The sequence below is a fragment of the Schistosoma mansoni genome (genome assembly GCF_000237925.1).
Source record: "Schistosoma mansoni, WGS project CABG00000000 data, chromosome 5 unplaced supercontig 0195, strain Puerto Rico, whole genome shotgun sequence".
Classification (NCBI taxonomy): Eukaryota; Metazoa; Platyhelminthes; class Trematoda; order Strigeidida; family Schistosomatidae; genus Schistosoma; species Schistosoma mansoni.
Window position 1 is genome coordinate 229,044 of NW_017386018.1, and position 16,327 is coordinate 245,370.

A 16,327-nucleotide genomic window follows, 5' to 3' on the forward strand; every position below is an offset into this window, starting at 1 on the left:
GTGACTGATCTCATAGAGTCATTAAATTTCCCTCTATTTTAACATACGCTTACAAAATATCAGATCCCTTTTTCACTTACCCTTAGTTTTCAGTGTGAGGACAGGTCAGTAATCTCTTAAAAAAGTGACTTTAATTATTGCGTTGTAAATTCAAAACTTAGTTCATCTGCTTCAGTTTGAATGGCCAGGCAGTATTATAAGATTATCACAAAAATGGAACGACTTAAAACTGAATAAGTGTGAGTGCATTGTGAAAATAGACTAAATTAAATCAGAGTAAATATGTAAGTATATTATTACTTTAAAGTCACTTTGCCTTTAGAACTGTCATCGAAATAAAAGAAGATAATAGATCTCAGAGAGGATGATTACAGATTAGAATAAAACAACAAAGAGAACAACAAAGTAGGAAAATGGTATTTCCAAAGTTTTGTGACTCAATGTTATCCTCTTCTTCAGAGTAAACAAATAACCGAATCAAGATATGACTAAAAACATGTTCATTATTAACTTTCTAATCAGTGCTCGATTTATTAGAAACTATTAAGTTCAACCTTGTCATCGATATCCACAAACAGAGAGAACGGACTGCTTTCTTTCAAGTATAAACAAAAATGTTTGAATTTTAGCCTACTAATACTCGATAATTATTTGGAAATTTCTTCGTAACTTAAAAGAATGAAGCCAGTATCTATTTATCATATGTTTAAACAAATGAAACATACGATGATGAACACCACTGGAGTTTCAACAAAAAAATGTTATTGATTAACTCGACAGATTCCCACATAACTGAAGAATTAAACAATAATAATGAGAATAAAATCATATTGACTATTAAATACATTATTCATAACTGAACAGAAGACTAGACCACATATATATATGCCATTACATTATTACTTTAAAAAAAACATTTTATACTTGGACAATAAAAAAACACAAACATGTTGAATACACTGTAATACAAATATAGGGTTGTTTTTTTTAAAAAAAAAAACTGCAACTAATTGTAATAATAGTAAGAACTTTAGTAAAATAGATCATTTAACTATGTTTCTATGCATTTGTTTCTTTCTTTATTCATTTCAAGAATCAGGCACAAAAATATTCACAAAAGAATAACAAAAAAAGAAAAGCACAAACGAAATATAAGTGAAGCGAATGAATATTTTTTTTCTAATTTTAATCACGTAATTAAAAATAAAAAAAAGATGGGAGAAAAAAAACTAATGAAAGAAAAAAAGAAAACAAAAAGAAGAAAAAAATTTTTCCACTAATAATCTGATTAATAATCACAATAAAAGGAATCTTAGAAATTACAAACGATTATGTAGGATCACAAATTCAATGTTCATTAATCGAATAAAAATTATCCATTGATAATGGTTTCTATGTATGATTGTAAATTAGTTCACACACACACACGCATACACACACACATATATATATATATACCATACAAACAAGCACATTAACATTTACATAGATAAGAGTATACATTCATATGAATACAATTAGGTTGAAAGTTTATATTCTCCCTTAATAAAAAAGAATCAAACAAAGTGAACTACAAAATAAACACACACACACATATCCCTCTACTTTGGAATATATTGACATCATTAAAAGACATTGATTATCAAGTATTGGAATTGAGCTTAATCACGTTTCATTTTATTTGCATAAAAATTATATGAATGTTAATAATAATAATGATGATGATAACAATAGAGATCATTTTAATAATAAAGACAATAGTGATGATACAAATAAAGATTTGTTTATGCAAAATTGCTCGAATTATTCAAAATGGGAACGGGAAAGAAAATGGGATAGAAACATAGCGTTTTATTTAAAAATGATAATCAGTAATAATATTTACCATACATGACATTTCTTTACAGGATTCATTGAAGATCCTGGAGGACAATTGAAAACTTTAGCAAATTCTTCTGAATTTGTTATGGTACCAATTACTCTACAAGTAAAGAAAAATATGTGCAAAACTTTAGTCGGTGACAGTTTTTGTTTTTAAACATAAATCAACTGTGATTGATATAATTTTGAATTTCGAAGAATCTTGTGAATCAGTCAGATATTTAGATAACAACAAGATGATATCACTATCAGGTATAGAAGCAAACATCTTAAAATAAATGAAAATATTCGAAAACAAGAAAAGGATAGATATGACGTTAGAAAGGTAGAAAATTTATCAATCGATCAGCAAAAACTAATGCACAATTTGTTAAATTATCGATAGCCCGCTGTATGAATTAGTGAGCTCTTTTCGTAAAGCTTCCATGATGCTTCTTAGACTATTTACTTTTAACCAAACATTTTTGTTATCTAAACTCGTGAAAAATATGTTTTAGCCATCTGAGGCAACATAGTATAATGAGATTAAGTGTTTGAAATGTCTTACCTACAACTCATTTGGGCATCCTAAACATTACATATTTAGTTATACCATTTATTTCGTCTCACCTTCAAGATATAAATATGATCTATATGTTTACATTTCAGCTAATAATTGCAAATGTATTAAGGTTTCATCAGTGCGGTCTAATAATTCAATATTGGGAAGCAGTATTCAACTAAGCACAATAATATTAGTCGCTGAAAAATTCTCATTATATTCAAACACAATTATATGAACGAAGAGTATTCTTTTCAATAATGTCGCTTCAGGTTTCAAAATTACATATCCGTAAAATTGGCCAGGTTTAAAGCAGAGTACATCACATAAAATTGTAACATGTGAATCAAGGATTGCTGTTTGCCGTATAAAATCAAATTAAATCGTTAATGTTGAGATGACTAATATGAAGTGTTAACTTGAATCAGTTTATAAGTGAAATGAAATTGTGAGATAAATGATCAGAATAAATATAGTTGACATGGGGTGAGAGAGAACATTGGGATTACAAATCAGAAATAACTTAATATGTAGAATACTATGAATTGGGCAAGAATTAGTAAATAGGGGTGGATACTGAATAAATTTTTCAAAGAGGTTAACAAGCGTAGTAAGGATAATAATAATGGTAAGATGTGTGGATAAGTTTAGGTTATAAAAATGAACACTGATTAGATTACGTCACCATACTATAAAATTGATTATTAACTAGTTGGCCCCGAAGTTGGCCAGGGTAAAAGGAGTGGCTGAACATATTTCTTTTGTATGAAAAGCTCTGGCTTTTTGATCCGGATAGCAATTGCCTCAGCCGTCTGCAGAATTCTTACTCTGATGGAATAAGGTAGACTGCTGTTAATACGATATATTATTGCGAAAGATTGCCCCATGTTGGTTGTATGTCCCGGCTGAATTAAATGGACTAAAATGGAGCCGTTAACCGTTTTAACTACACCTTTGCATAACCACAGTGGGAGGTGTTCACGAGCCCGAATAAACAAATTCATAGAACATCTGCCAATATAACTTGCTCCACAGGAGCAGGTATATTGATAAATACAGAAAGAAGTGTCTAGTGAAGGCAATTTATTTAAAAAGAATATTCTTCACTAATATTAGTTGCTATTTGTTTACGTGAATCTTGTAACAGTACAACAAGGCATAAACAATTTTAAAGCGTTAATATCTTAGTAATGTGTACAAATATATTATTTTTAGGCATTTTCTCTCACTTCTCTTCAGTGTTTCCCGATTGACAAAATATATTAGTTATTATAAGATGAAACATCATTTAAAAAATGACATTTAGTGAGCTTCTAATTTAACATATTTAAAATTAATCTACAAGAAGTGGGATCTTTTCGATGGTATTTTAGTTACTGTAAACGTGCAAAGTACAGGCACCATTCACTATACAGATGAAACAACACGCTTTCAGAAGTACATAAGTAATGCCCATTCATATGAAATGATAGGAGAAAACCGTAGATCAAGTGAATAGTTTTGGTGATCTTATCTTCTCTGCATCATTGATGAACACGGTCGATCTGATGCAGATGTGAGAGCGCAAATCGACAAAGTAAGAGCAGCATATTTACAACTGAAAAACATCTGGAACTTAAATCAATTGTCGACCAACACCTAGATCAGAATTTTCAATACAAATGTCAAGACTTCTACTGTATGGGGAGGAAACCTAGAGAACAATGAAGGCCATCATCCAGAAGATACAGGTGTTTGTCAACAGTTGTCTACGTAAGATACCTCGGGTCCGTTGGCCAGACACTATCAGCAACAAATTACTGTGGGAGAGAAGAAACCAGATTCCAATGGAGGAAGAAATCAAGAAGAAGCACGGGAAGTGGATAGAACATACATGGAAGAAACCACCCAACTGTGTCACAAGACAAGCCCTCACATGGAATCCTGAAGGTCAAAGGAGATGAGGAAGACCAAAGAACACATTACGCCGAGAAATGGAGACAGACATGAGAAGAATGAACAAAAGTTGGATAGAACTAGAAAGGAAGGCTCAGGACAGAGTGGGTTGGAGAAAGCTGGTCGGCGGCCTATGCTCCATTGGGAGTAACAGGCGTAAGTAAGTAAGTAAGTAAGCAAGTCGAATAAAATATCCTTGACTTCATTTTTTATAATCTATAGATTTGTATACTGATTTAATAATTCTTATAAAATTCAGATTATAAAATTACCTGTATGGTTCCACTGTATGAACATCAAAAAGCACAGTATTAAGAACTGACTGAGGGAGGCTTTTAATGCACCATAACTAAAAATTAGATAAATTAAGAATAAAATAATTAAATGCAACTTACATACCAGTGTGTTTAATATAAAGTTATATATCAACTTTTACAAACTAGAATGCATATATGATCATAAAATCAATTAAACTTAGATAAAGTATACTAATTGTTAAGGCATTTTATAATTGATATGCAAAGATAGCTAGTACACTACATATTTTGTTGATCACTGAAAGTTCATCAGTACTAGTCATTAAGACTGAAATCAGAAAAGAATATGTACAGTGACCATTTGATTAAGGATATTGTCTAATTCAACAAATTCACAGGTTTCAGATTATATTTTAAATTCTCAATATTTAGTCAAACACATTTTATAAATTAAACTTGACACCGAAAACTTTATTTAGTAACCGTCTTTAAAGAAAGCTTGTAGTAGCTAAACTTAGAAGTGATGAGGCATAACACTAATTGCTTTTAGCATCAACACGCTGCTAAAAAAGGAATGTATTAGATCGATAGATCTATTTGATTAAAAAGATGAAACGTAAGGGCGAAACACTTTTTGTTTTTCAATGTATATCATTCTAGTTTAGATTGACTTTATATGCTTATTGACTGACCACAATAAATCACAGTATGTACTCAGTCTAATCTATATTTTCGAGCCAAAGACGGAGATATAAATATACCTGAAGATATTGGCTCTAATATAGTGTAATTCAACAACTTCACAAGTTTCAGCTTCAATTTTGAATTCTTAATATTTAGTCAAACACGTTTTATTATAGATATTTTTAAAATATGATTATCACTATCACAAGGAATCGTATGCTATTTATTTTGGACTACTTGCATTATCTACTGATAATGTTATTCGTAGTTCTTCACTTTAGTTTTGAATTCATCTACCGTTGTTTATTCAATGGATGTATTTGAACTTTCTACCTGTTAATTATTGAACACTTCTGGCTTTAAAATACTAGTTTGCATTTTAGAATTTGGTTATAAATTCACTTAGTATTGTTTGTTTGAATCTTCCCATTGATGTTTTAGGACTGCAACTGGTCAGTCTCTAGTTGGCATATGTGCATACTGTGCGTATTGCCTTGATATAGCCTAAATTCACAAGCATCTCAGAGTTGATTTTCATTCTGGAACTCGAACCCAGTACCTTTCGCTTCAAACTGAGCAGACTGACCAGTTACAGTCCTAAGAATTAATGGGAAGATTCAAATAAACAATACTAAGTGAATTCAAACTTCACCCCACTGCACAAGCAAGTGGCTATCAGGACTCAGTGGCCGAGTGGATAACGCGATGGCGTTTGAAGCGAAAGGTACTGGGTTAGAGTCTCAGAGTGAACATCAACTCCGAGATGCAGGTACATCCAGTTGACGAGTCCTAAATAGGACGAAACGCGTCCTGGATTCCACTGCTAGCCACTATCCATCTTTGCTCACCATGCTTGGTAGTAAATTGTTAGAAAAAACGTTATTTTTCTCATCAAAATTATCAATTATAGCTTAACAAAACCAGTCTTATTCGGACATAATTCATAACCAGGAATCAGTTTAAAAAAGTATCAATTGAAAATCGCCTCATTTCATTCTCTCAGTATCATGACAATTTGAATGAGTATAAGTTTTAAAATTCAGAATCAGCGAGAATTTTTAAACAAACGATTGAAAATTACATGGAAGTACTATTTAACCATTGAACAAGAAACGATTTATACACATCAATACAAAATGTTTATTTGGATTGTTTAGTTTCGGTGTGCATTAAAAAACGACTAATTAAAGTAAAAAACAAACATTGTATGCATAGGAATCACAGGAGTATACCTGCTAGGTAGGTAGACTACATCAATGAAGGGATATTAAGTAAATAATCACTCTTCGGTTTCATAAAATAGTCCTTATATCTGTGAAAAGTGACCTTACACTATCAACCACCAAAGCTTTCCGGCTGAACATACGATCTTAAAGAAATAAAATAAAAACTGAATCATGGTTGTAAGTCACCACTATAAAGTTCATGACCATCTGATATCATTTAATTAGCTTTAATGGTGGTCAAATCAATTCGCAGTACAAAATTATAGTCAAACTAATGTTTCTTTCGAGAATTTCTTCCATATCAAAAGTTTCTTCTAAATGAGGAACAATGTTCAGATTTAAGTATTCTGTTTTGAATATTTATGATGATAATCGGCTACCATATTGAAGTGTGACCAAAACTCTAAAAATAGTAACCAATGAGCGATTAATTGATTTAAGTAAAAATTGACTAAAATGTTTTTGTCGATATAAGTCAAAGGTAGAAACAAAAACATTTTTTTTTATAATTTAGTTCACATAATATGCCTAAAAATAATCCATTTTATTTTATTTCAAATAGTTAACTAAGACAAGTTAGTCCGTGACATAAAACCAGCTATTTTAGTTCATGTTATAAAAATTTATTTTAATCCAACCTTCGTCGACATTTTTTTTCTCAGTTTAAATAAAAAGTTCATTTTAATGTTCTAAAGTTACATTAATTTATAGCCGTATGACAAATGAGCCATGAAGTTTACCTACAAGTTATACAATTTATTACTTAATAGTAATCTACTAATGAATTATATTTTTCTTGTTTTCAATTAATCATTTATGTATTTTCATAGTTGAAATCATGAGTCAATTGAAGCTAGACCACCATGGAAAACCTGGAAGCATTGTACGACTATTTCGTCTCATTGTGGGACTCCTCAGCAGTGTTCATCCACGATCCCTCCTCGCTAGAATGGTGGGTCCTGGGTTCGAATCTCGCGAACAGGATCGTGGATGCGCACAGCTGACGAGTCTCACAAAAGGACGAAATGGTCATCCAGTGCTTTCAGGTTCTCCATGGTGGTCTAGCTTTAATGGACTCATGATTTCAACTATGAAAATACTAAAATCTCTACAAAACCCCTTCTGATAATCATTTATGTAATTGAATAAAAATATTCTCGAAACGTTATTTATGATCATTTAATTTACCATCGAATATTGTTATAAATAAATTAATATATTTTAATATCCCAATAAGTGGAAAAATTAGATTTTCTGACGTTTCGTGACTCAATGTAAGTCACTTCTTCAGAGAATAAATAACCAAAATAAAATTAATCCAAGTTTATATTGATTTATAATATTTGTAAATTATTATTTAAAGAATAATCACTTTGGTAATTAAATCCAATAAAACAGGGTAACATAAATTATTTACCACTTCAAATTAATATTAACATACCTGGGCAAATCCAATGAAAAATAACTGATCTGGAGTGAAATTTAAACCAGGTAATATAGGTTTGTCGGAATATTTGGCCTCCAACTTTTTAAACGCCTATAATTAAAAGGAGACAAATTTGGTCTTAGAAAAGATTTAAGGAATTATAGTGATTTATAGATGATATTTGGAGCAAAGTGTGGCTTAAATAGACATAACTCATATGCTCCATAACATCGTCGAACATTGCTATAAATTATCAAGCTATTATAAATAGTTATAAAAGAAAAGAACAGATAATATGGGATAATATTAAGCTTGTAATTTATGGCAATATAGAAAATGAATGTATCTAACTGAAATCAAATTTGAACTATAACATACATAATCTGTTGTTACAGATTAACTCGTAAAACAAAAATTTTTCATCTACCTGTTCATATCACACTAACAACAAATAAATTCGTGAAATGATTTTTATAACTTCTTCTGGTTACCAATGTTCAGTTTTTCTCTTATTTAAATGTTAGTTAGAATAACATTTTAGGGTAGGCAGTGCATGAATGTGTGTGACACATGTTCCAAAACTTGTAGATTTGTAGTCTCATCTGTATCTTAAATTCATCATTACCATTACTTACCCAACTCTTTCAGTGTATGAGAGAAATGGTTCAAAGATACATTTTTGGCCAGTTTTTTATCTCAAACATTAAAGTTTGCTTTTTATAACCGTATATTTTCATCGAAACCAAAACTGTTTTCAACCTCAATATTACACTTGTTAAAGCTCTGAAATAGTTTTAAAACTCCTGCATAACCATCCTTATAAATAAATAAAACCAATCTTAACAGTTTGATCTCTGAAAATCTATGTTAATTTATTTAAATTAACGTTTATATTCAAAGAAGAAGTCAGGAGGTAATGTTTTTATTTCATCAGAAGAGGTTTCGTGGAGATTTTAGTAATTTTTATATAGTTCTTGTAGTACCCTGGTAACTCCGCTTTATTATTCAGAGTGATTATCACATTGTTTTTATGTACTTTATTTTTCTTTGTTACGGCTTACCTTTAATCTGTCTAGAGTTGACCTTTTATTTTTTTTATATATGTGATCAGGTTGTTTGAAATGTATTGAGGAAATATATCACATAATTCTGATAACCTTCGTCTTCTCATTGCATTATCGAAATTTAAAATCCTTCACCAAATGCTTACATTAGCTGAAGAACTATTGCATAAAAAAAGCATTGGTATATGTTTTTCGATGACATTCATGAATTGTCCCAAATTGACTTCAGTGAGAAATATGTACCGTTGGATACAGCTTTATTTGTCTAAAGATTAAGCGCTGGCTGCGACATCGGAAGGTCCTAGATTTGATGTCTCATAGGGTCATAAACTCTCATATTATGATGGAAAAGCTTTCCAGTGCCATCTAGCTGGCTAACTGAAGTCAATCAATAACGTGAAAGTTTACATAACTATGTGCTAACTAGTGACTAGCCTTAATATATTTTCATTAAAACTGAAGTGATAGTTCGCAAACTATAATGTCAAGCAATCCAAAAGTCAGATAGTTAACTATTGACAACATTGAATTAAAGTAGCTATGTATCAGGTTTATCTAAAAAGATATAAACCCCTTCGATTATTATCATGGGTCAATAATAACAGCCCTATATAAGAAGTCTCTCAATTTTTCTCATCAAAAGTAATACACGATAATTTTTACAATGACAAAATTGGAAAAAAATTTACGACACATTAAGTATTTGTTCTTTTGTTTAATAATACTCAAGATATAAACATAATATTGATGTATTTTCAACGTAATTTCAAACGAAGCTTACTTTATAGGCTGCTTTAAGACCTCCATTATCAGCGATGTTTTCACCTAATGTCATTTTTCCATTAAGCTATCAAACAAGAAAATTATAATAAAATAATAAATTATCATTATAGTAACTAATAACCTCAAGAATACGTAAGATATACTTTTCTTTATTATGGTTAGTAGGTATTTTCAGTAGTTTCGTTTGCTCAATCATCAATACGTTACAGAATCTGTTAAAACACTACGAATGATATGGACCAATTTAAATTCAAGTCCATTTTTACAACTTAGAGTTACATCGATCATTAAGTTGACTATAGAAGAATATATAAAGAAAGTTTTATATACAAATTATTAATTTAATTAGTTGAAAGCGTGGGTCAATTGAAGCTAGACCACCAGCGAAAACCTGGAAACACTGGACGGCCGTTTCGTCCTATTGTGGGATTCCTCAGCAGTACGCGTCCACCACCTCGCCTCGCGGGATTTGAACCCAGGACCTACCACTAGCTCCAGAGCACTTAACTGATAGACCATTGAGCCGGCATCTGATGGTGTTTATGTCTAACTACAACCAATTCACGAAGTTGAGCAACCCTTCACAAAACCTCTTCTGATAGTGATAATTTAAGTTCATCCAATATTTTTCAACTACTTAAAACGTTTAAATGAGCGTTTCACATGTACATTTGATTTGTAAAACATTTTATAATAAGCTGCTACGCTTCAACAACATTTTAATAATAAATTTATACAGCCACATATACACAGTTTATATGCATGAGTTATTCAATTGTTTGACAGATTTCGGAAAGGTAGTTTTATTTGTGCCGTTCATTCATTCATAGAGACTTATTTGTAGAGACTTGTAGTCAGTATCATGATTAAAAAATGTGTTCGAAATTCGTACTTATATAAAAACAAAAAATAATTTGTAAATGACTCAGTTTAGTGTTTTTCACCAGAGTTGAGTAAAGTATTTAATCACTGGATCAAAAATTTTGAAGGTGATCTCGAATGTGAAGCAGTAAATTCGTTGAAACAGTCAAACAAATAAACGTGTGACCTGTTATACTTGGGAAATTCATTATTATACTTCAATTCCAGTTGTGATTAGTTATAAATAAGGTATAAATTTTAAAAAGTCAGTCCATGTTTTAGTAAATTTGCTTAATGCAATTAGAATACGAAGATTATCAAAAGTAAGTGATGTGTTTACGCAATAAATTTTGAACAATCTGATCACAAATGCTTGCTAAGGTATTTTACGTGAACGATCAACTCGAGAAAGTGTAAAGTAAAAGGAAGGAATGATAACAATAGAGTTCTCGATGTGAAAAACCGTGTTGGATAATAAATTATTATTATCACGGTAGATTAAAGGTAAGAACTAGTTTTTTAACACATAAAAGGATCTCATGTTTTGCATAGCCAATGTTTCAATGAACTTTAGTGTACATCCTTGAATGATTTTGTGTAACACTACATAGGATCATTCGATATCAACCCTTTGACCTGTCACAACTAAATGTTTCATGGTAAAGAAAGATATTTGTCCATCCTGTGATCTTATTTGACCATTGGAGTTCATTTGTTTTTGTAGACATTTAGGTATATATTCACTCACCGTTACTTGCAGATCATGATTGATCCTTTCTATGTGTGAGTTTCTGTATATACGCGTAACTGGATAGACCCAATAGGATGTCAAAAAGTCGTTGACATATTTTTTGTGTATTTGGTGGAATATAGACCTTGAATTTTCGATAATGATGAGTTGGGCTGCGTAAAATGTCATACTGAATATTAGTCTAAGTCTTCATTTCAACATAAGACTATTTAGATCAACTGTGAATGGCAGGATAGTACAAACTCGTTCTTTAAATTCCAAAAGCGTAATAGCGCTCCTAATATTGCTACCTTTTCAAATGTTTGTAGACTTCCGTGAATAAACACCACTCATCATTGTTGCGGTTAAAAGCTATACGTCTCCGATTATATCACTAGTACGAATATGATTGATCGTATTGAATAAGCCTTTTATTAACCTACCTATTTCTGATAACCATCGTCATCTAATCGCATTATTCAAACATAAAGATTATCTATTTGATAAAATCAAAATTCGAAATTCAAAAAGAAATAGCAAAACTATTATTAAATAAGACATAAATACTTACACTTGTATTAAGAATTGAATAATTACTATACTGATCAATCATACATTGTGAATTTTTTTCGAAAGCTGCCAATGTTTCTGCACTCCACCAGTCTCGCATATTTCCTTTAGCATCGAATTTAGCACCTATGAAAGTGTACAAAAAGCGGTTGTTTCAATATGATATTAGGGTTATCAAAAAATTGTGATATATTTAAAAATAAATAACATACAAAGAAATTAAACTGTTAATGTTTAGTATTTTGAAGAATTTCATTCAGTTAACACCAGTTACCAATTTAGTTAAAACACAAAATATTAATTCATTCTATTACACAGTTTCTCATCACCTTCATACAACCTGAAATTACAATTATGAACATAATTATCAACAAATGTTTAGCATATAAGCAAAGATGGTTATTGGCTAGCAATGGGATCCAGAACGCGCGTTTAGTCCTATTTGGAACTCGTCAGCTGGATATACCTGCATCTAAGAGTCGATGTTCAATCTGAGACTCGAACCCAGTACCGTTCGCTACAAACGCGATCGTATTATCCACTTGGCCACTGGGTCTTGATATTCACTTTCTTGGGCAACAGGGTGAAATTGAAACGAATAGTGAGATAGCGTTTGAAGCGAACGGTACTGGGTTCGAGTCTCAGAGTGAACATCGATTCTTAGATGCAGGTACATCCAGCTGGCGAGTCCCAAATAGGACGAAGTGGCGCGCGTCCTGGATTCCACTGCTAGCCAATATCCATCTTTGCTTACAATGCTTGTGAATTTAGGCAATACCGAGGCAATACGCACAGTATGCACATATGCCAATCAGAGACTGACCAGTTGCAGTCCTAACACATCGATGGGAAGATTCAAACAAACAATACCAAATGAATTTAAAGTTATATTTATCACATGTTTTATCTGATGTAACTGGAGCAATGATTTTGAACAGTTTTTTATGTTGAAAACTTTACCTGTATCTGGTGATACTAAAGCTGTAATTTATTTAACTGTCAATGAACAGTTACGTAACTGAAATAGTTATGACTGATATTAACTCAGGTATCGCAACGAGTATCAGTCTACTTAAAACCTCAGATACGTCATCATCCTTCTATATCAAAATGAAACCTATCAACCAAAGTTAGTGTTTCAACAATGTGAAATCAAATATTATTAGGTACCTATATAAAGTGGGAGAAAAATATATAAATGCTCATGTTAGCTGCAAAAATTTTTATAATCGTTAATGCAGGTGATATTGAAAATCTCATTATCTCAGCACATTTCATTACTTGTCACAAAGATATTGGGATGATATTGTTTGTAATGATTTGTAGAAACCCTAGATATGAAATCAACTACATCGTATTGATAAGAAGCAGTGTGAACGTGATGTCTTTTAGAAATTCGAAACTATATGTCCTTCCTTACCTAAAACTGTCCTGAGTTTTGTCTCATGATCATAATTGCTTTCCGAGTACATTTGATCATTTGGGAATTTCTTTTCCTTATCGTGTGAAATTACGAACTTATCTCAGCTAAGCTATCGTTAAAAATCTAGAAAAACTCGATATATGTTTAACCCTAGTATGTCACACCTAGAGAGGAGAGAAACGTATGAGCTTATATAACTGATAATACATACTCCGTGATGTTCAACAGTATTAAAGATGAGTACATTTTCTAACGCATATAATTGTATTAAATGTTAATCAATACTTAGAACCAGAAAATATATGTTAATTAGACAACAGGGATATGTGATACATAATGATTTACATCGATACTAGCATCTATGAAATGTGATAATAAGAAGAGCTTCCATTGTTGAACTACTAAATTAACATTCAAATGTAATTTTACAAAAAATAATCGGATACACATCCATAAGTGACACAGTTGTTTCTTCTTGTCAAAACTATAATTCTAACAACTAAAAAGGTTCTTATCTTTATATCCCCTATCTCATCATATTTCAGTAGTATTTAATTCTTTAAAGAAAAAATTTTTATTTAATAGTATCTTATAGATGATATCTCTTACTTATTTCAATATATGATGTTTTATACTTAAAAATAGTAACTAACTAGCTAACTGTATAACTTAAAAGTTTAACACAAAGAATTATCCCTTTCATTGTATACTCGTGATCAATGGACAATCAATGTACATAAATAATCATTATTGGGAACTATTCAAATAGTAACTTATACTTCATCATGAATACTGGATAAATAGTAGAAAAATCCAGTAGACATTCATATATCCATTAAGAAATATCGAATATCTATATGTATATACCAAATGTATTAGAAAAGTTGGTAATCATTGTATAACTATACTAAATTAGAAATTATTAGACAGCTGTTTATTCTTGTTAATGGACAAACAATAATCTCTCTCTTATATTGTTACTATGAAAGTTTGTATTTATTTTCCAAAATATCATTATCATTTTTTTAATGATGTTTTTTTAAAGATTTTTTAATTTTATTTTTTCTTCTTTTTATTGAAATCAAATGTATTTGACCATATGAATATGAATAGTATTAGGGGATTTATAAAATAGTTATTTAATGTTTAAATATTATTTTTTAAATTTAATTACATAGAAATAGTAATTGACTTTAATTCATTTTGTATGGGTTGTTGAAATCGATCTATTGATGTTTAGGACTGTAATTGATCAGTCTCTTATCAACATATTTGCATACTGTGAGAATTCCCTCGATATTAACTTAATTCACAAGCATTATAAGCAAGGATGGATAATGGCTAGCAGTGAAATCCAGGACACACAGCCCGTCTTATCTGAGACTCGTCAGCTGGATGTACCTGTATCCCAGAGTCGATGTTCACTCTGGAACTCAAATGCAGCACCAACGGCTTCAAACGTCATTGCGTTATCCACTTAGCTACTGAGTTTGTACAATAGGGTGAAGTTTAATTCATTTAGTATTGGTTGTTTGGATCTTCTCATTGATTTTTAGGACTGCAATTGATCAGTCTCTAATTGGCATATGTGCATACTGTGCGTATTGCCTCGATATAACCAATTAGAGACTGACCAGTTGCAATCCTAAACATCAATGAGAAGATTCAAATAAACAATACTAAGTGAATTCAAACTTCACCCCATCGCACAACAAAGTGGCTATCAGGACTCAGTAGCTGAGTAGATAACGCGATGGCATTTGTAGCGAACGGTACTGGATTCGAGTCCTAGAGTAAACATCTACTCTGAGATGCAGGTACGTTCAGCTGACGAGTCCCAAATAGGACGAGACGCGCATACAACTGGTTTCCACTACTAGCCACTATCCATCTTTGCTTATAAATGTTGATAATAAAAATTAACTACTTTTAATAAGTTTGAATACATGATTTTTTTTCCAAACTGATTTTTGATAATAAGTAAACAGATGGTAATTAATTTTGGTAAAAGTTTTTTTCATAAAGTCTTATTAGTTTCACACATTTTAATCTTTTTAAAATGGTAACTTCATCCTATTGATCAGTCGTAATCAGATTAATTTAGGTATTTTTGCGGATTAATTTTATAATTCAGTTTTTATTACAAGAGGGATAGAAATATATTCTACATCAATAATTGTTGATGTTTAAATGGTTGCTACATAAAAAATGTTCATGAACATTTCCTTGCATGGTACATTAAACTCATAGTTGAGTGTACGACCTTAGTTCGTCATTTAAACTGTCTATATGGTCCGAAAAATGTATATCATGCTGTGTAATTGATATTCGTTCGAATCCATGGATTTATCTATTTTCATTAAATTAGTTACATGATAATTTTGCTTTTAATACAGCTAACATTGTTCAGCAATGATGATTATTGTTTTCCAATTTTTGTGTATATATATTAGTAACCTTTAGCATCTGTAGTTATTTATCAATTGTACAAAATCCAAAGAGATGATGTAAATATTATTCCATATCATATATATATATATATATATATATATATATTTCATATCACGGATTGGTTAAAGTGACGAGTCATGGATCGATTGAAGTTAGACATTAACACCGTTGGATGCCAGCTCAGTGATCTAGATGTCAAGCGTTAATGTGCGAGACCTAAGTTCTTAAGTTCGAGTCATACATGCGGGACCATGAATGCGCACTTCTGGGGAGTTCCATACTAGGACGAAGCGGCTGTGCAGTACTTCCACGTTTTCAATGATGGTCTAGTTCACACCAACTCATGAATTCAACTACTAAATTATTCCATATGCTCCCAATGATGGTTTGATTTTTAACTGAATTCTACTTTATTAAATGATGATTATATTTTATTGAGAGCTGACTGCATCTAACAAACTCATAAGTCTCATGTCTTAATCCTTGTAAATTAGT

General features: G+C 31.0%; 1 protein-coding gene across 1 annotated transcript in view; it reads right to left on the bottom strand.

Moving 5' to 3' along the window:
- Positions 1-1,881: 1,881 nt before the first annotated feature.
- Smp_159370 (family M13 unassigned peptidase (M13 family)) overlaps positions 1,882-16,327 on the bottom strand; it is a gene marked incomplete at both ends in the record, with an annotated part of 41,255 nt that continues 26,809 nt past the window's right edge. The window contains 5 exons of the mRNA XM_018791085.1: positions 1,882-1,981; positions 4,630-4,706; positions 7,966-8,061; positions 9,796-9,861; positions 11,960-12,084. Coding sequence (XP_018645703.1) covers positions 1,882-1,981; positions 4,630-4,706; positions 7,966-8,061; positions 9,796-9,861; positions 11,960-12,084 — 464 coding nt within the window. The remainder of the gene's footprint in view (positions 1,982-4,629; positions 4,707-7,965; positions 8,062-9,795; positions 9,862-11,959; positions 12,085-16,327) is intronic.